At 41.4% G+C, this 22312-nt stretch overlaps 1 protein-coding gene across 1 annotated transcript in view; it reads right to left on the bottom strand.

Annotated features, from left to right (window-relative positions):
• The window catches only part of TMEM165 (transmembrane protein 165), a 52535-nt gene extending 30527 nt beyond the window's left edge, over positions 1–22008 (bottom strand). Inside the window, exons 1-2 of the mRNA XM_006898098.1 lie at positions 21826–22008; positions 21424–21717 (exon numbers count right to left, since the gene is read on the bottom strand). Of these exons, the coding sequence (XP_006898160.1) occupies positions 21424–21717; positions 21826–22008 (477 nt within the window). The remainder of the gene's footprint in view (positions 1–21423; positions 21718–21825) is intronic.
• Positions 22009–22312: the final 304 nt, after the last annotated feature.

Raw genomic sequence — 22312 nt, forward strand, 5'->3', positions numbered from 1 at the left:
CACAGCTCAAAGGCATAAATTCTCTTTATATCATCCCTAGTCATGCATAGCACACAACTCTGAAGACTATAACCCGGATCAGGTGCACCTCAGTCTCCAGCCTGACATCGCTGCTCTTCAGTACTTTGGAGAGGTCCTTGACAGCTGACTTTCCCAATGCAATTTGTCTCTTAATTTCTTGTCTGCTGATACCAAGAGTGGCATAGCCACTTATTTATTATCTTATGACTTCCAAAGCCATTACAAATGTCAGTAACCTTTGACTGATGGTTGGTCACTATAATGCAGAACTAAAAATTCAACCAAAACCGTAAAAGAACAGCTCAAATCAGCTATTTCCACACATCAAAATTCCCTTGCTTTTTTAAGTATCTGTGATTTGAAATTCAGGTCTTAGTTTTACCTTAAATTTTTATAAGCTCTTGGGTAAAGGATCTAGGTATGTTCTCAAACACTTTAACAACAAGAAGTTGAATAAGATATCATTAATATTTCAGAGGATAAGATATGACCCCAGAGGAGCCGCACAAACAAAAACAAGAACTGACTATATTGAGACTTGGTTCCAAAATCAACATTACTAGCACTGGCAGTCAATAAATCAAAAGAATTGCATTAGACAAAATCTGTGTTCAGGGATCGCTCCAGTGTGCTAAAGAGCAACAATGTTAGTCTAGAGACTAAGTGCCTGATCCAGGCCATGTAAATACTTGTTATGCACTGGATAGCAAGAATTGATGCCTCTGAGTTGTGGTGGTGGAGAAAAGCACCGAACATACAGTCATATATGAATAATTAATATATGAATAAGGATGATCTTAGAAGAAGAACTGTTGCCTTTAAGTTGTGGTCCTGGAGAAGACTATTGAACATATACCATGGACCACCACAAGAACAAAGAGGTTTGTCCTAGAGAGGGTATAAACAAGTTACTCTCTAGAGAAAGCAAGGATTTTAAAGCTCTGTCTTATATACTTTGGCATGTTGCCAGGAGAGACTAGTCATTGGAAAAGGATATGATGCTTGGAAGGGTAGAGGGACAGCATAAGAAAAGAAGTCCTTGGATGAGCTGTATTGACACTGTAACTAGGGTCATGGGATTAAGTGTGTCACAAACAGTGAAACTGGATCAGGGTGGGACAGGGTTCAGAGCTATTGTGCTTAGGGTCACTATGAATTGCAGGTGACTCAATGGCACATAACAACAGCAAAAAACAGTTCTATGCTTAAGACTAAAAACAGGCCAACAGGCAATTTGGTCTATGAAAAATCTTTGTTGAATCTTTGTTGGTATTAAGTCCATTTTAAGTTAAGGAAATGGCAAAGCTGTCAAGAAAGCAAAGAGCACTACACTTTAAGGAGCTGTCACTGTTATATACCGTCCGGAAGAGACTCATAGCTGACCCTCCCACTGGTTTGCAGAGGCAGTTAACTGCATGGGAGGAGAATGCTCATCTTTCTCCCGTGGAGCAGCCGGTCAAACCGGGTGCCTCAGGGATTGCAGCACTGCTTCTTACCACTTGGTGTTGAAGATCAATGTAGACTGAAGAGACATTAACCTGGAGTGTCTGGCAAACTACCTCTGGAGCCAAATCCAGTCTGTACAAACCAAGAAAGGCAACTACATTGTAAAGAAGTTGTGGAAAAAAATAAAATAGAGGGAGACAGAAGATTATGTGACAGACACCTTAATATGCAGCCTGCAAACAGGTGGACCTACAAAGCCTAAAACAGTCACTACCTGGTCCTTTACAAATTCTAATGTTATCAACTGAGAGGAAAGGAAGAACAGGCTAACTAAATTCGAGGAAGTGAAAGTCTGTAAGTAAGTACATATTCATTCTATAAGCTCTCAAGATAGAGCTAGAAAGTTATAGGTGGCAGGTTTTAGCTAGTATGTTGTTCAGTTCCATGGAGTAAGTGCCTATTCAGCAACTCTCTGAACACACTAACTTCCTGGTGTTCCATCATCTCCACAATTGTTGCTATGTTTATGCCACTGTTGCAGCCACCCACTGTGTCAATCCATTTCATCAAAGGCCTTCTGTTCTGAAATGACCATGTACGATACCCCGAGGAATTAATCTCCCCTGATACTATTTCCAAAGTGAAACAGTCTCTCATTGTGAAGGGCAATCTGGCTGCACGTCTTTCAGGGCAGATATGTGTGTTCATCTGCTATTCCAGGGTATATTCAATATTCCTTCAGACCACGATGATATAAATCCATCAATTATTCTAGTCTTCTATTCTCATTGTCCAGTTTCAGCACATATATAAAGTAACTGAAAAAGTCATGAGCGTGGATCAGGTATATGTAAAACTTAACACAGATGAAAAATCTTTCATCCCAAAGAAGCTACCTGAACTGAAAAGGACTACAACAGAAGACAGTCAAGTCTATCCTCAACCCAAGAGTCCAAAGACTGTCATTTACAGGAAACAGGGTAGCTCAGCGGTTCTCAACAAGGGACAATTTTGCCTCCCAGGAGACTTTCGCAATGTTGATAATGTTTCAAGTAACCTAACAGCAGGACAGTTTTGGTCATTACAATTCGAGGAGAACTACTGGCACCTACTGGTACATGCCAACATTACATAGGACAGACCCTACAACAAAGAATTATCTATTCCAAAATGTCAATAGTTCTATAGTTATGAAAGTTTGGCAGAGATAAAACCTCTTTCAATCCTAAAAGCCTATCTGTAATTAATTTTTTTCTATAATTTATTCTTTAAGCCAGGATTCCAACACCATCATGCTATAACATCATCATGTTCAATCGGGATGATCTTTTTTCTGCTTTAAAACTTAATTCTGATAAGGGTCTCTGTGGTGTACCTCATTAGAAATTTTATTTACTAATCAGAAATTACAGGATAGAATAGGAACTAATGTGGCCAAGTGGATGAAATGATTATTTTTTATTTACTCTTCAAAATTAAATTGTAAATATGTATAAAAGGATAAAAATGAGCCAGTAGAAAGGGAGAAAATTAATAAGGAAGGAAAGTACTGTCCATCAGGGTAACAGGAGTATGGGCACAGAAGTGGGTATGGGAGGCATGATAATAGTAATAAGCAGTGTAGGATAGGATGAAAAGGAAAGTATACAGGTCAATGTTTTCATGTGCTCAAGAAATCAGATACAGTGACCAAGATTCCAACTCTGGCACTCTACTATTCCGTTGTTGTTGTTGTTGTCATGTGCCATCGAGCCTCCTGCGACTTATAGTGACCCTATGTACAACAGCCCTCAACTCTGCTCTGTCCTGTGCCAATCTCACCATTTCTGACACACTTGCCCCCATTATTACCCCAGTCACTGAATCAATCCATCTCATCGAGGGTCTTCCTCTCCTGCACTGCCCCTCCACCCTCCCAAGCATGATGTCCCTCTCCAAGGACTGGTCCCCTCCTTGCAACATGTCCAAGTATGTCAGACCAAGCTTCAGAATCCTTGCCTCCAAGGAACAGCCTGGCTTCACCCTCTCCAGGAAAAACCTATTTGTTTTCCTAGCAGTCCATGGTGTATTCAATACTCTTCTCCAACACCACAGCTCAAAGGCATCAATTCTATTGTCCAGTTCTCCGATGCGTAGCAAGTGACTGCAAAGACCACGGCACGTATCAGGCGCACCTTAGTCTCCAGACAGACATCCTTGCACATCAGCATTTTAGAGAGGTCTCTAACCACAGACTTTCCCATCACAATACGTCTTTTAATTTCCTGGCTGCCGGTGCGGAGAGTGTTAACTGTGGAGCCAAGCAAACCAAAACTGTGAACAATCTCAATCTCTTCACCATTCATTATGATGCTGTCAGTTGGGCCAGTGGTGAGAATCTTTGTCTTCTTGACATTGAGCCTCAGTCCATATTAAGGCTGCAGTCCTTGACCCTCTGCAGCAAGTGCTTCAGGTCCTCTTCAGTTTCAGCAAGCAAGGTTGTGTCATCTGCATAATGCAGACTGTTGATGATTCTTCCTCCAATCCTGATGCATTTCTCCTCATAGAGCACAGCCTCCTGGATAACCTGTTCTGCATAAAGATTGAAAAGGTACGGACACAGGATACAGCCCTGGCGTACACCCTTCCCAATTTTGAACCATGCAGTGCTTCCTTGCTCTGTTCTGACAACTGCCTCCTGGTTCAACTACAGATTTCGCATTAGCACAATCAAGTGTTCTGGGATTTCCGTTCTTCTCAGAGTCAGCCACAGGTGATTGTGATCCACACAGTCAAATGCCTTTGCATAATCAATGAAACAAATATAGACATTCTTCTGGTACTCCTTGCTTTCAGCTACAATATCCCTAGGACTATCCCATTATATTCTACAGTAATGAAATAACCATGTTTACTGAAACAAATAGGACTATTTTGGGATTTTAATGCCTAAATCCAAATTCATTATAACTTGAAAACAGGATCAACAATTGGGAATTTTTTTTAAACTAGCTGAATAAAATTCTTCTTTACTCAAACTTAAAACTTTAATTCTAAAATTAAAAATTATAAAAATAAAAGCAAAAAGGCACTTAGAAAACACTGTTGTACTCTAATGATTTTCCAGAGGATTTAATGAAACTGGGAAAGAATTTAATTCACTGATGTAAGACGTTCTCACAGTTAGAAGACAAGGGAAAATAGAAGTAAAAAATCCAAGGAAGAACAAAGCAGAAATACTCTGCAGAGTCAGGTAACAAGGAATTGTAGCTTTTCCATAGTGCTATGAAACCACAGCAGTTCTTTCAACTTCTAGAGCACATACATAACATGTTACAGATTATCTTATTTCTCACAGCTAAAGACACTTTTTGTATTCCACTAACAGTACACATGGTCTACAATTAGGAGATGACAAAAAAAGTAAAGCAACAAAAAGACATAAACTGCCTAAAAAAACCAAACTAAATTTGTTATCCAGTCAATGCCAATTCATGGTGAGCCTCCTTCTGGTTTCCAGGAGTCGACCATGCATTTTCTCTCAGAACTGCTAGCAGATTAGAACCACCAACCTTACACTTGGCAGCCCAACACGTAACATACCATACCAATCATGTTTTTTGCACACAAGAAAGTATCAATGGAAGCAACAGTATTTAAAGAAAACAAACACTTAGGACGATAAATTGGGATTTTATCATTATTATAGTTGCAGAGTGAACAACTTCTTCTACCCTCACCATAAATTACACCCAATAAAGAAAGTCCTGAAAATACAGAAACTAGAATGAAGAAGAAAATAATTCCCAATCAGGAACTTTTACGTTTAGTTCTTTTTTTAAAAAAAATTTTTTATATGCATATAATATAAGGAGCTCTGGTGGCTTAGTGGTAAAGAGTAGTGTTGCTTATACAAAGTTTTACAGCTCAAATCCATCAGCTTCTCTGTGGGAAAAAGATGGGCAATCTCCTCCTGTGTGGTTTACAGCCTCTGAATACCTGCCCTGTGGAGGGTCAGCTATAAGTCAGTTATGACTTGAGAATACATAACAATATGCATATAAGAGGCACAATGTGCTTTCTTAGGTGAAATTAGAATCCTATCCAGTGTATATTGCACTTCTCAGAAACATTCCAGATGGATGAGATAAAGTGCTGTTGTTGTTGCTGTTTTTGTTAGGTGCCATCGAGTCAAGTACGAGTCATAGCAATTCTATGAAAAAAGATCTAAACCCTGTTCTATCCTGTGCCATCCTCACACTTCCTGACAAACAAGAGCCCACTGCAGCAGTCACTGTGTCAATATACCTGGTTAAGGGTCCTCTCCTTTGCTGACCCTCCACCCTTCCAAGCATCGTGTTCCTATCCAAGGAAAAGCCCCTCCTAGCAACATGCCCAAAGTATGTAAGTGAAGCCTCATAACATTCTTGTCTCCAAGGAGCACTCTGGCTGTACCCTCTCTAACACATATCTGTTTGTTCTCTTGGCCATCCATGGGATGTTCAGTGCTCTTCTCCTATACCACAGCTCAAAAATCAATTCTTCTTCTGTCATCTTTATTCACGGTCTAGTTCTCAGATGCATATCAAGTGACCGGAAAGACTTTGGCCTGAATCAGACACATCTTAGTCCTAAAGATTACATCATTAAAAGATTACATCATTACTTCTCAATAATTTGGAGAAGTTCCTAAGTGCTAACGGGATAAATTAGAGGAAAAAAAATGCACTCTTGACTCAAGACAGCCCCGGGTGTATCAGGGGAGAGCTGTGCTCCACTCAGTTCTAACAGACTGGTTTTTTTGTTTGTTTGTTTTCTGGAAGGAGACTAACAGGCTTTTCTGCTGAGGTGCCGCTAGATTCAAACTTCCAACCTTTTGGTTGGCAACTGAGCATGTTAACTATTTACATCCCTCATAATCTCATACAGGTAACAAGGTCTATATGAAAAGTATATCAGGAAATATGACTCAGTAAGTATTAGACTTGAAACTTTAAAGGATTTTACTCTTAAGAGCAAAACAAATTTAAGAAGAAAAAACAAAAAATTAAGCTGTTAAAAATTTAAATCTGTGCACATAAAAACTCCACTCAACACTAAGAGTGTAAAAAAAAAAAAACCAAAAAAACAAAACACTAAGAGTGTATATGTGCATGACAGGATCTTGTAATATCTTTATGGTATAGAGTTAATTGTGTCCTCAAGTTATGTTGAAGGCATAATTCTGCTATCTGTGAATGTGATCCTTGTTTGGAAACATGTTTTCTTTGTTAATAATGGCAGATAAGGTAGTAAAAATTTAAAGTTATTGCCAAGCTCCCAGTAAATTTTCAAAAGCTAATGATCACATCAGAGGAGAATGCCCAACTTTCACCTGCAGAGAAACTGCTGTTTTCAAACCGCCTGCCTTTGGGTTGGTAGTGAAACTCCTTTATCTACTAGGCCACCAGAGCTCCTTGTGTAAAGTGGTGTCTAAATCTAACCTCTCTTTCTTATTGCTCTATGACTTTAAGCCAACTCAGTGCAGACCCTCTAGTGGATTTTCAGAGGCAGTAAATCACATGGAAGGAGACTGCCCATCCTTCTCCCATGGAGCAGCTGGTGGATTCGAACTGCATACCTTTGGAATTATAGCACAGCTTTTTACCACTGGGCCACAAGAGAGCTCCCTAATCCCCACTTCTTCTTGTAGGTGGTGGTGACTGCCTTCTAGTCGAACACAGCTCTTAGTGACCCTATGAACAAAAGGCTTGAAGCCTCTCTACAATTGACATTTATCAAATTTCATAGGGTTTCCAGACGCATTTTGTTTAGGAAGTGGATGCCACTCCTGCTTTCAAATCCCTGCTTAGTGGTGTCTTACAAAAAGAGAATAGGCAGACATAGAGAAAGATTATGAGAATTTAGAGGCAAATTAGTCTAAAAATCCAAGAACACCAAGGGACTGTCAGCAGCTATAAAAGACAGAAAAGGGGCAAAGGAATACAGCCTGTAGTATAGCTGAGATACCATAAAATACACTTTTTAAATTTTCTTTCATTCATATATCTTCATCTTCTGGTGGCTAGTGGCAAGAAGCTGCGCTGCAATCCTGAACATACATGGTTTGAGGTCACCGGGTGCTCTGCGGGAGAAAGATGGGTAATCTCCTGTGCAATTAGCTGCCTCTGAAAACCTGCTGGAGGGTCGGCTCTGGGTCAGTTCTGACTACAGTACACAGCAACATCACCACCACCACTCATTGTTGTAGTCAGAACCAACTCTGTTGATTATCCACTTAATTTCCAGGGCTGTAAATCATACAGGAAGAGACTGCCCATCTTTCTCCCAAGAAGCCAGCCTATGGAGCATTCAAACTACCAGACGGAGAGGCCTTTGGTTTAGCAGCACAGCTCACTACAAGACAGCCCATAAGTGCACCCTACATACACGCATATAGCTAGAGCTGACTGGATCTACCCTGATATGCTAATCATTAACCACATTTGACTGTGTGGACCACAACAAACTAAGCTAACACTGAAAAGAACGAGAATCTCATATCACTTAATTGTGCTCATGCAAAATCTAGATGTAGATCAAGAAGTAATTGTCCAAACAGAGCAAGAAAAACTACATACTTTAAAATTAGAAAGGGTGTACGTCAGGTATCCTTTCTCCATACCTTTTCAATCTGTATGATGAACAAATCATTCTTGAAGCTACATTCTATGAAGAAGGTGGCACAAAGATCAGAAGAAGACTCATGAGCACCTACATTATAGAGATGACACAATCTTGCTTGCTCAAAGTGAGGAGGATCTAAATTTCCTGCTATAGAGGAGCAAAGTCTATAGCCTTCAATACACTCAACATCAAGAAAACAAAGATCCTTACCAGTGGGACAACAAACAACATCAGGACAGATGGACAAAGGATTGAAACTGTCAATGATTTCATCTTACTCACATCCATAATCAATACCCTTAGTATCAGCAGTCAAGAAATCAGGAGATGATGTATTTGCTTTGGACAAGTATGCTATTAGGGACCTTTCCAAAACACTTTTGCTACGCTTCTGAGAGTTAGACAATAAATAAGGATGACAGAAGAACTGATGCTTCTGAATTGTGGTGTTAGAGAAGAACATAACCCAAGGACTGCCAAAAAAAAAAAAACAAAAACAAAAACAAAAAAACCCCAAAAAACCACCAAAACCCGACCCCCACACAAAAAAACCAAAAACAAAACCTGGCAGATGTTTGGAAAAGAGTACAAATGGAGTGCTCCTTGGAAGCAAGGATGGTGAAGCTTCATCTCTCATACTTTGAACATGTTGCTATGAGAGGATATTATTTGGAAAAGTGGAGTGTGAGTGAAACAGAAGAAGATCCCCAACAAAACGTACCAGAATGGTGACTGCAACAATGGTCTCAAGTGTACCAGAGAAGATGAGAATAGCACAGAATAGGCCAAGATTCAGGTCTGCTGTTGATAGAGTTGCTATGAGTCATACTTGACGGCTTCTAACAATCACAGAGAACACTAATGAGGTGAAATGGACTAATATTGGCCTGTCATTTTTAACACACATGGAGAAGAACATTATGTGTGGAAAAGTGGAAGGTCAGCGAAAGAGAAGAAGATCCTCAGTCAGATGGATTGACAGTGACTGCTGCAAGGATTAGAGGAAGTCAGAAATGATGAGGGTGGCACAGGACAGGACAGGATTCAGATCTGTCATTCACAGGGTTGCTAAGAGTTGTATTCAGCTTGAGGTCACCTAATAACAACTATACTAAAAATGACAAACTGAAGAATGGTGGAGTACTCATCAACTAAAAGAACATTTCAAGACCTATCCTGAATTACAATTCTCTTAGTGATAATACCCATAGATATACAAGAAAAAAACTATTTAAAGAAGTATTCAAATTTACCCACCAATTACTAAAGCTAACGTTGAAGAAATTAAGGGTTTCTACCAATTTCTGTACTCTGAAATTGATCAAATATGAAATTAAGATACATTAAGAACTGGTGATTATAATACAAAAGTTAAAAACAAAGGATACCAAGTTAGCAAATAAAACTCTCCTGATACAAATGAGGTCAGAGATCACATGGCAGAATTTTGATCAACAACTTACTCACTATAAATACCTCTTGTTCTTATGTGCCACCAAGTCACCTGCGACTCATAGCCACCCTATGTACAACAGCCCTATACCCTGCTCTATCCTGTGCCAATCTTACTGTCTCTGACACAACTACCCCCATTACTCTAGTCACTGAATCAATCTATCTTATCGAGGGTCTTCCTCTCTTGCACTGTCCTTCCACCCTCCCAAGCATGACATCCCTCTCCCAGGACTAGTCCCTCCTTAGATAAAATATAAAAAGTGACAATACACATAGATTTAATAGAAGGAATACAGTAAAAATAAATTACATTTGTGAGAAGAGTTGGTGGAGAAGCTCAATTTTCTGTGAGAACAAGACCTAATACTGACAGTGGAACAGACAATCGCTTATATGTAAATTCAAATTGAAGCTAGAGGAAATGACAGTCCTGTTATTATCAGAGAGGACCCTGAGTGTACCCTACCTGAATTCAGAAGCCATCTCAAAAGTAGATGCACTGAATATTAATAACCAAAGGCCAGATGAACTATGGGATAACATTAGGTATATCAAAAAGTCATTTAAAGAGACGGGAGAGAATGAAAGACCAAAATGGAAGTCAGAAGAGACTCTGAAACTTGCTCTTTTTTTAAAATTTTATTATTTTTTGTGCGTGCACTGTCAAATCAGATCTGACTGGTACAGGAGATTGTCCCTCCTTCTCCAGCAGAGCATCTGGTGGAAAACTTGCTCTTTAATGGAGAGAAGGTAGAGAGAAATGAAGGAATAAAAGAGCTAACTTGACTTCAAAGGCAGCTAAAGAAGACAAAGCAATAGTTACCAGGAGGGAGAAGGTGATACGGACACGTTAGGTGAACTGCAATTAACTACATTCATCAATTATAATTGTTATATATTAAATGGCTGGATGAAAAATGATTTGTAAACATTCAAACTTCTTAAAACGTTTAAAAAAACTGATGAAATTTCTATTTTTTAAAAAAGCAATTTATTATAATTAAATCAATTATAAAGACTGGCAGAAAACCAAAACGGACAAACATATTTCAACATTTCTCAGGTTTATAAACAGAAGAAAAAGATTCAAAGCCTCAAGTTATGATACCAATGGATTCTATGGACAAAATATTGAATGACATAGGAAGCATCAAAAGAATACAGAAGGATATTTCTCCATTTTACATTTGGAAAAATGAACCATCTTAGGTTTCAGGCACATAACCTTTCTAATAAAACTGTCTTTGCTTTCATCATAAAAAAAAAAAAAGGAAGGAAATAGAGTCACTGTACCAAAAAGAATTGGCTGATGAGCCATTTTTAAAATAGAATATAATCAAGAAGGAATTGAAGGTATTGAAGAAAGAAATCCAGGCTGCACTGCAAAAAAAAAAAAGCCCAAGATATTGACAGAACATCAACTGAAGTCTTTCAACACAGCCCCGAACGTGTCCACTTGTCTACGCCAAAAAGGTAAAGGAAGCTGACCAGGTCATATGTATGCCCATTTTTTAAAAAGTGATCCAACAGAATATGGAAGTTATCAAATAAAATCTTTAGTATCACACGCAAGTGAAATCTTGCTCAAGTTTATCCAAAAATGGCTGGAGTAAAACATCCATAGGGAATTGTGGGAATTTGCAGCTAGATTCAGAAAAGATTGTGGAAAGGGGATACCTTGACTGATCAGACAGATCTTGACTAAAAGCAGAGAACATAAGAACTATGTTTGGTACTATTGTTAGGTGCCATTCAAGCCTCTAAGTCTTAGTGGCCCAAGGTACCAAAGTTCAAAGCCTATGATGTGCAATCATGCGCCATCCCCACAACCTCTGCTGTGCCGATGCCCAGTGCTGCAGTCACCGTGCCAATCCATCACTGTGATGTTTACTTGTGTTTTACTGACTATGCAAAAGGCATCAAACCTGGCTCATAATAATTTACAAGTAACTCTGAAAAAGAAAGGGCATTCTAGAACACTTAACTGTGTTCCTGAGGAGCCTTTGGCTAAAAGGCAAATGTTCAAACCCAACAGGCAAATACTGTATTACTGAAAATCAGGAAAGGTGTGTTAAGGTTGTATCCCATTCAAGCTAAATATTGAAGACGTAATAAGGGAAGCCAGACCCTGTAAAGAGTAAGATGGCTCATTGACCGCCTATGCTATGCAGATAACAATCTTACTTGCAGTAAATAACAATAACTTAAAGCATTTGTTGTTGTTGTTATGTACCATTAAGTCAATTGCTACCCATTGCAACTCTATGCATAATAGCTCTGAACCCTGTTTTATTCTGAGCCAATCTCTCTGCCTCCACAGCCTACTCTCATCAACCAAGTTACTGTGTTTATCGAAAATCAAACACTACAGTCTTTAGTGTGCATTACGCATCAACATCAAGAAAACAAAGATCCTCCTCCATGGACCAATAAGCAACATTATGACAAATGGAGAAAAGATATCAAAGAATTACATTATATTTGGATCCACATTCTACACTCACAGAAGCAGTGTTCAAGAAAACAAAGGAAACTATGCTGGAATTTTACAGATCACTTTAAAGCAGTAAAAACATATGGATGTAACTTTAAAGACCAAAGTGCACCTGATCTAAGTTATGGTATTTTCAACTGTTTAATACGCATATGAATATTTGATGGTTAATAAGGATGAGTAAGACCTGACCTGACAAAGAGTGGAAATTATCAAACAATATCATTAATATCGCATGCAAGCAAAATCCTGATGAAAATTATCCAACAATGACTGCAACAGCACACGAATAGAGAACTGCCAGATGTGCAGGATGGGTTTAGAAGAGACCACGGCAATAGCGATATTATAATCAATGTTAAATGGTTCTTAGCTGAAAGCAGAGAATACCAGAGGAATGTCTATGTTAAATTGACTATGCAAAAGTCAATTTGACTGTGTGGATCACAACAAACTGTGGCTACTCTGAGAAGAATGGGAATCCTAGAACACCTGATTGTGTTTACGTGAAACCGATACTTGGACCAGGAGGCAGCTGTCAGAACAGAGCAAGGAAACACTGCATGGTTCAAAATGAGGAAATGAGTATGCCAGGGATGCATCCTATCTCTATACTTTTTCAATCTATATGCAGAACATATTATCCAGTAGACTGGACTCTATAAAGAGTAAATGTGGCATCAGGATTTGAGGAAGACTCATCAACAATCTGCGCTTGCCTTGCTTGCTGAGACTGAAGAGGGCCTGCAGTGCTTGCTACAGAAAGTCAAGGACTGCAGCTTTAAATATAGATTTACAAAGTTCGAATATATTGTCCTTCCCATTTCCTTCACTCCTCCATCCATCAAATTGTGCAACTCTGTGATTAACACCCCATCTTCCCTGCCCATCCTCACCCCCTCTGCTTTGCTTTCACCCTTCCCTACCCCCCTGAATCCTACATATTCTGCATAACCTATATTTATTCTACATTAATGATTTTATCCAATATTTGTCCTTGTGGGACTGAGTTAGTTCACTCAGCATAAAGCTCTCCAATCCCTCCCAAGTTAGGTAGTAATTTACAAAGTAACTGCTTCTGCAAGCTACATAGTATTCCATTGTATAAATATATCACAGCTTCCCAATCCAAAAAAAAAAAATACATAGATTGAAGCTCAACATCAAGAAAACAAAGATTCTCACCATTGGGCCGACTGTCATCATGACAGATGGTGAAAAGATTGAGATTGTTATCTTCTGCTTGCTTGACTCCACAATCAACACTGGGTACCAGCAGTCAGGAAATCAAAAGACTAATTGCACTGGGAAAATGTGCTGTCAGGGACCTCTCCAAGAGCAATGATGTCAGTCCAGAGATTAAGGTATGCATAATCCAAGCCATGGTGTTCTTAATTACTTGTTATGCATCAGAAAGCTAGACAATGACTAACGATGATAGAAGAATCGATGTCTTTGAGTTGTGGTTGCTGAAGAGGAGTACTGAATAGCCCATGGAATGCTAAGAGAACAAATCATTTCATCCCAGAAAGGGTGAAACTAGGCTGCTCATTGGAGGCAAGGATTCTAAAGCTCTTTCAATATACTTTGAGCATGTTGCAAGGGACCAGTCCTTGAAGAGGGACATCAAACTTGGAAGGGCAAAGCAACAGCGCAAGAGAGGAAGACCTTGGATGAGATGGATTGATTCAGTGACTGGGGTAATTGGGGTAGGTGTGTCAGAGACAATGAGGTTGGCTTAGAGCAGGTTCAGGGCTATTGTATACATGGTGGCTTTGAGTTGCAAGCGACTTAACGGCACTTAGAATTGTGACCAAAAATTCTCACCACTGGACTGACAGGCAACATCATGACTGTTGTTGTTGCTGCATGTTGCAGAGTTGGAAATGGCGCATAGATGATCCTCCAGTGGGTTTTCAGAGGCAATAAGTCACATAGGAGAAGAATATCCATTCTTCTCCCATGGAAAAGCTGGTAGAGCAAAACCGTGTGAGACTGCAGCACAGCTTATTACTATTAGACCACAAGAGCACCCTACATCATGGTAGCTGGAGAAAAGACTTGAAACTGGAAATTTACTTGGATCCACAATCAATACCCTTGGTACCAGCAGTCAGGAGAGACATTATGAAGAGACATTACACTGCTCAGGAACCTCTAAATTACTAAGGAACAATATTGTCAGTTTAAAGGTCTGCCTTACACAGGCCACAGTATTTTAAATTACTTGCTATGCATCTGAAAGCTGAACAACAGATAAGGATGACTTGAAGAACTGATGCCTCTGCATTGTGGTGTCGGAGAAGAGTACTCAATAAGCTACAAGAACAAACAGATATGTCTTGAAGAAAGTGCAGCAGTGCTCCTTGGAGGCAAGGATGACTAAGCCTCATCTCACATACTTTGGCATTTTGCTTAGAGAGGCTATTCCTTGGAAAGGGACAACACACTTAGAAAAGCGGAGACTTGGTGAAAGAGAGAGGGACCGCCAGCCAAATGAATTGACAGTGACTGTGGCACTTGGTTCAAGTATGTTAGACCTTTGAAGATGAGGATGGCATAGAACAGTGTTCAGATCTGTTGTTCATAGAGTCGCAATGATTCATACATGACTTGATGGCCTAACAATCACCAAAAGTATAAACAAATCTGTCTTGGAAGATGTGTGGCCAGAATACTCCTCAGAAGCAAGGGACTTTGGGCATGTTATCAGGTGTTAGTTCCTGAAACCATCATGCATGGGAAGCAGAGGTTCAGCCAGAGGAAAGATTCTCAAGGAGATAGACTGGCACCATGACTGAAGCTCATCCTTATACATAGGGTCACTCTGAGTTACACCCAACTCTAGGGTATCTAACTACATTATGATCCTGATAGACTTTCACATTTTTATGTGTATTTATTTACAAATATCAACACTCTTGGTACCAGCAGCCAAGAAATCAAGACAAATTGTAGTAGGAAAATCTGCTGTCAGAGACTGCTCTAAAGTACTGAAGAGCAATGCTATCAGTCTAGAGACTAAGGTGCACCTGATTCAGGCCATGGTCTTTGCAATTACTTGCTATGCATCAGAAAGCTGAATAATGACTAAGGATGATAGAAGAATTATTGATGTCTTTGAGCTGTGGTGCTGGAGAAGAGCACTGACTATACCATGGACTGCTAGAACAAGCAGGTTCATCCTGGAGAAGGTGAAACCAGGCTGCTTCATGGAGGCAAGGATTATGAAACTCCGCGTGACATACTTTGGGAATGTTGCAAGGAGGGGACCAGTCCTTGGAGAGGGACATCATGCTTGGAAGGGTGGAGGGGCAGTAAAAGAGAGTAAGAATCAAGATGAGATGGACTGACTCTGTGACTAGAGTAATAAGGGTAGGTGAGTCAGAGACAATGAGGTTAGCTCAGCTTAGGGTCTCTATGAATCTCAAGCAACTCAGCAGTACATAGCAACAACAACAACATAGATATATCCCTCTACTTCTTGCTCAATCAATGACGAATAACTTTTCCTTATGTAATATTTTTAATTTCCAAATTTTTAACCCATCCACTGCTATCAAGTCAGTTCTAACCTCCATAGGGTTTCTAAGGCTCTAACACTTTACTAGAGGAAACTGCCTCATCTTTGCTCCTAGCTGTCAGGGACTTTGTAGTCCACAGCCCAATGCATAAAGCACTATGCCACTAGAATTCATCATTATTAACTTAAAACACCCAATAAGAAATGTATAGAGATAAGAGTTATCCATACCCAGCTGGAGGTTACATGAACTAAGAAAAAAGCATTTCTGAAAAGCAATTTGGCAAATGTACCAAGAACTTTAAAAAAATTGATTCTTTGACCTAGCAATCCCAAATCATTTCACTGTTTTATTTATTATTCTTTAACAACTCCTCACATCCTCCAGCAGCTATTTTTGCATTCTTATTTCAAGCCCTGCTGTCCACTGCTGCTGTGGACCAAACAGTGAACTACATGCTTCCTTCATCCTCCATCATCCCACCCAAGCCAAAACTCTCCTTCCTCTTTCTCATCCTGCCCCCTCTCACTGGACAGGTTCAGAGCAGAAAGAGACTAAGAAATGTGGAGATCACTGAATGTCAGAATTGATGGTTTGTTTTTTGCTGTCATACAAACACTGAGAGAGAACAGAATACAATGAATTCTATAGAATTTACAAAGATTTAACCTAATTCTTGGTTACTAGAACCTAAGGATTAGAATCAAGAATGTCTAAAGTTGAATGCAGACTGGGCAACCCCCTATGGCTCTGCTGAGTACCACTTGCAAACTTAACCTTTCTCCAGAGAAGACCTATCTAATTTTATGCCCATTTCCCTTCATTAACTTTTAACATCTCAAACCACGTGGTCACTGAACCCATGAAGGATGGCTGCAGTTCCCACCAGTTTTCAACTCAAATGGTTTACCTTCTCCCCTTTTCAATCCCTTTTCCTCAAGATATCTGAGAGGTTCAGAGGCTCATTTAATCATACTTCTGCCAGAAGTTCTGTTCTCTGTCTTCAAAGCATCCTATTAAGAGACTGCTACATTTGTTTATCTTAAGCTTGAATAAATGTCTGCCAAAGAGGACTTTTCCCCTCCATTTTCAGAAGTCCACTTTTATACAGGGGCATTTAAATTGGTTACATGTAACTGTAACACCCTTTTAAATGATCTGCTGCAAGTAGATGCAAGGCAAAGAGAGACCTGAAACATAGTATTTGGTTACTTACATGGTAATGTCATTGTATTTTGATTGCTTACTTCCACCAAATAGGGGGAGGAGCAAGCAAATGACACTTAAATATACAAAAACTCCCAATGTACCACAGACACAAGACAAATTATTTGAGCCCTATCAAAAACTACATGAGAATTACATTTCTTTGTGGTGTTGTTTTTATGTACTGTCAAGTCAAAACCAACCTGTAGCTGACTCTCCAACAGGTTTTCAGAGGCCGTTAACAGCACAGGAGATTGCCCATCCTTCTCCCGTGGAGCAGTGGGTGGACTTGAACTGTGTGCCTTCAGGATGGCAGCACAGCTTCTTGCCACTAAGACAAATAATATTCTAGGGACCTCTGGTAACTGTGGTCCACTGGGAGCCGCCCTGCTAACTCAAAACCCTGTGCCTCTATTCCAGTTCAAATCCACCAAAAACTCTGCAGGAGAAAGACGAGCAACGGACAATTTTTCATGCAATCGACAGACTCTAAAAACCCACTGGAGGGTCGGTCAGTTTATGAGTCCGTTTTTAAGTTGTTTTTTCATAATATTCTATAACAGAGAAAATTCCTATCTAAAAAGAAAGACCAAGACAAAAATAGTAAGGCAGAAATCATATGCAATCATATTTTAAAACATGAATACATCATAAGATCTCTAATTTTAAGCATGAAGATTCCTACCCCCTGCCGTTTGGAAGAGCGGAGGGACAGTACAGGAGAGGAAGACCCCGTTGAGATGGATTGATACAGTAACTGGGGTAATGGGGGTAGGTGTCTTGGAGTCAGTGAGAGTGGCTCAGGATGGGGTGGGGTTCAGAGCTATTGTGCACTGGGTCATTATGAGCCACAGTCAACTGGATGGTACAGCCATGAAGTCAATTTTCCCTCACAGACCCTCCACTGGGTTTCTAATACTGTAACTCTTTATAAAAGAAGACTGCTCCCCTTACTCCTGCAGAACCACTGTGGCTCTAAACCAAGGAACTTTGGACTAGCTGTCTAACACACTGTGTACTATGCCACCAGGGATCTAGGTAAGGATCCTTAAGACCACTAAGTACGGGTATTGAAATCTACTTTTTCTACCACTGCAAAGCTAGATTCTACATAGCTATATTTTTCCTAGCAACAGCCATACTTACTGCTATTATCTCAAAAATCACTATACTATGAAAACACCTATGAAATGCAAAGAAGGGTACAAATCCTATTCTTATATGCATGCAGAGTTACTTAACCTCAAACGTATTTTAAAAGAAACTGATAATGGCTTAAGAGTTATATGATGAACACTAAGAGTACATGTCATGAATCAGCATTTCAGTTCCGTTTCAGAAGCGGAAATAACTGACCCAGGATTGGCACACAGAGCTGTGCAGTGGGAAGCTCGTCACCATATTCTCAACCACCAGTAGACGAAATCTTCTCATCACATTAACATAGCTAGTTTTTTTGCAGCTCTTGGCCTGATTTGCATTATATCTCTGTTACCACTTCATGTTTATTACTTGTCAGCTCAAACATTGACTTTTTTTCCAAAATAACTTACCAAAAGTTCTCTAATAAGAGATTATATGATGACTTGATATTAATTGTTCTTAATCTAAGACCAATTTACAAAGACAAGTTACATTGGGAATGTCTGCTGTCAGAGACCTCTCCAGAGTAATGAAGAGCAAACATGTCAGTCTAGAAACTAAGGTGCACCTGATCCAGGCCATGGTCTTTGAATTACTTGCTATGCATCAGAGAGCTGGACAATGAATAAGGATGACAAAAGAAGAATCAATGCCTTTATGTTGTGGTGCTGGAGAAGAGTATTGAATATACCATGGATGGCCAGGAGAACAATTATATCTATAGGACATATCTGTCAAATATGTCCATAGGGCCAAGTAGAGCTCTTGTGGCCTAGGGGGAAGAAGCTGCACTAAAATCCCTAAGGCAAATAGTGCAAATCTAACAGCAGCTCTGTGGGAGAAAGATGGACAATTTCCTCCGCTGTAAACCCAGCTGACTGGAGGGGTCAAGTTGGTTCCAACTTGACAGAGGATGCATACAATAAAGGACAGAGCAGAAGTGTCCCTTAAAGTTTCTAAGGCTGTGAACTTTAAGAAAGCAGAATGCTTCATGGTTCTCCCTTGGAATGGCTGGTGGATTCAAACTGATGACCCTTCAGTTAGCAGCCTAATACCAGGGCTCCTTATTTAATGTTTAAAATCCTCAAAAAAGGGAGACAGTGAAAGCTAGACATCAGGATAAAAGACCTAAAACAGTATACTGTTGAATCATATACTTGAACAAATAATTAAAATCAGTTACTGAATTAAATAAACTAGGCTAAGAGTTCCAGTGTCAGGACATAAGACACTGAATAATTCTAATCTTGCTATTCTGGCTTCTAAATCTAGGATTTCCTCATCTATAGAAGCATAAACGCTACCTGCTCTATCAGCTTAATTGGCTGTTATAACTATAAAATCAGCTCACAGAATCTATACTTCACAGTAACTATAAATCCCTGTTTCCTTCTCTTTATATAGCTCATTCTTAATGGTCAGTTATGTAACAGAATTCTGAGTACTTTCAATAATGAGAATGCCTTTAATTCTCAAAAACAACTACTACAGTAGAGACAACTCTAATACTTAGAAGGTTCATGCTTAGTGAAACCAAAATATGCCTCTCTTATTTCAATGATTCCATCCACTGTCCCTACACAGAAAGGACTTCTAATGGTGTAGAGTTTTACTGTCTCAAATCCATCAGTTGCGCTGGTGAAAAAGATGAAGGAAGAAGCCTCTTCCAAAGAGAATTTACAGCCTCGGATTGAGTCACTATGAATCAGGATCGACTTAACAACAGTGGTTTGTTGGCTCTGAAATCCTCATGGCAGAACGGTCAAAGCACCAAGCTTTAACCCACAAGCTGCTTGCACCATCAAAAAAGGTGGGGTAGTTTGCTTTAATGAAGACTGCAGCTTTAGAAACCCTACAGGAGAGTTCTGAGGTGTCCTTCAGAGTTGCTGTATGTCAGAACTGATTCAACTGCAGTGCGACTTGTGGGGGCCTGGTCCTACAAAGCAAAGCAAAAATAAACCAAGGAAAAAAGAACTGGCAAAGTCTAACAACGTAGCAGCAATGAGATGGAGAAACGAAAAGAAATGTTACTCAGAGGAGCAAGAAATCCCTTTTCATCAGGAAATTTAGGGAAGGCTTCCCTCAGAGGGTTTACCTGCCAGTTTTTAAAGGGGGAAATGGTTCGGGTCAGTACTCTTCAAGCACTAGGCCCTGTTTGCTTTTTAAATCAGGAAGGTCTTTTGTGGGAAAGGACAAGGAAGCCAACACATGGCACTACCTGGGGAGTGCATGAAGCACATTTTGAGTAAGCATATGTTCTGTTGCACACCAGGAGCCCATGGTGGGGACCCAATGGCAACTAACAAATAACAAATAACTTACGTAGGTAGGAGTTACCCAAGACTGGAGGCTAGCTAGCTACAGCAGCCAAATCATGAAGAAACCTGAACACCCAGCAGTTCTACAGGGGCTGAACTGAAATCTGTAAGCAATGAATTTCTGGGAAGTAGTAGGTTTCAATGTTTAGGGAGGTTAGTGATGTAGCAGTGGGAAGAAGGTTGGGATCCTACTAGCCTGCTTCTTGTTACACACACACACACACACACACACACACACCCTTCATTCATTCACTGCCATGGAATCAGAACGTCTAGCAGGGTTTCAGAAACTGTAAATTTCATGGGAGAAGATTGTTCATCTTTATTTCAAAAGCAGCTGGGGTGGATTTGAACCTCCAGGGGGGCACAGGCTTTGGGTTGGGTACGCAACTCTCTAAGGACTAGAGCCAAAAGTGCCTGAATTTGGAAACTGGAATTAATCCAGTCCTAGAACCCAGCGCTGCTGAAGGAAGAATCAAAAAGTACTGCCAAGGTTTGGAGTAGAAGCGACAAGGTAGTGATCTATATACATAAATTAAGAAGCTAATGTATACATATTTCGTGAAGGCCAGAATACTGGACTATCATATACATACACATTCGGTTTTCGCACCTCGCAAAGCTGCAGTCCTCTGCACTGTCAGACTGAGTATCCCTCTCCGTCCCTACCGGCTACTTCCTGCTAGCCAAAGCACGCTGGTGGAAAAAAGTGAAAGTCACGGTCCCAAGCCCATATTTAAGCTAAAATCGCAGGCCACGCAAAGCTCAATTTGGGTAAGCAGTCCGGGCTAAGGTGTTCCAAGAATGAAATGGCCAGTGTTACCATCCTCGGAAATACGAAACAGCCTCCAAGCTCCCTCGGTTAAAAACTTTGTTAGGATGAGTGTCTGGGAGACATCTGCAGCATCCTTACCCGATAGAACAGAAGGCTCCCTCCGGAGCTGCCTACTCTCCCATACCGAGCAGGGCGAGGCCAGGCCTGGGCGGGAAGAAAGCGCCGGGATCGGCTTGCACCCGGTGTGCAGGGGCCCGCTCCCCTCCCCCAGCCGCTCCCGCTCCTCCCCGCGGCCGGCGCCCGGTCCTCGGCTCCGCGGGCTCCGCAGCCTCGCCGCCCATCCCCCAGCCCGCCCGCGCCGCCCGGTCCCGTCCGCCGCGGCCCTTCCAAGCACACCTCGGCCCGAGCCGGCTCAAGGCCCTGCTGAGCAGGGACTGCGGACTCCTTGTTCTTGTGGCTCAGCTCCTCATCGAGGGCCGCCCGCACGCCGCCCGGGGCCCAGAGCAGCAGAACCAGCAGGAGCAGCAGCGGCGGCGGCGCGGATGCGCTACTGCTCCCACGGGCCGCCGCCATCCCGCCCGCCGAGACGGCCGCGCACGGGCACGGCAGGAGGAAGTGCCGGCGACTGGAAGCCTCGACCTGGAGCCACCTCCGCAGCGCGGCCCTCGTGTCCTGCACACCCGGGCGCCGCTTAGTGAGAAGTCAGCGCCATGCGGGAAGTGGGAGAGGCAGGAACTGGGCTCTGGGGCAGGCCGCGGCCGCCGGCTCAGTTCTCGTCTTCGCCAGAGGTGGCCACACAGGACTCCGCCAACTGTCTCGATGCAGCCCAGCCCCAACTCCTTGGGCCCCGCCCCCTGCCCGTGACGGCCTCCTATTGGCCCAGCGTTCGCCCCAGCGTCGTGACGTCACCGGGCAGGTTGAGGTGCGGTTCGCGCTCACTTCCCATTGGAACAAGCGCCCCGGGGCAGGTACCTGGCGCATGGTGACCTTCCCTTTCCCCGCATCCTTCCTAGGACCCACCTTCCTCTCTCTTTCCCACCCAAGGTCTCAGAACTTTTTACTTCCGCCTGAGCCTTTTGTCCTAACATCCACACTGACCTTTCTCTACTCTCACACTTTCCTAAATGTCAAAACTGATTGAGCGCTACTTCTTACGTGGCACTTGCTTCGAGGTCCACCACACCTAGCCCGGTTCCGCTCGTCCTCAGGGATTCTCAGTGCCACTCAGACCTGGCCACCCGCTCGGGAGAAAATGCTTAGGGGAGGAAATGCGATTTAAAAAAAC

Source organism: Elephantulus edwardii, unplaced genomic scaffold (assembly GCF_000299155.1).
Source record: "Elephantulus edwardii isolate Elephantulus edwardi_28Jun2011 unplaced genomic scaffold, EleEdw1.0 scaffold00220, whole genome shotgun sequence".
Taxonomy (NCBI): domain Eukaryota; kingdom Metazoa; phylum Chordata; class Mammalia; order Macroscelidea; family Macroscelididae; genus Elephantulus; species Elephantulus edwardii.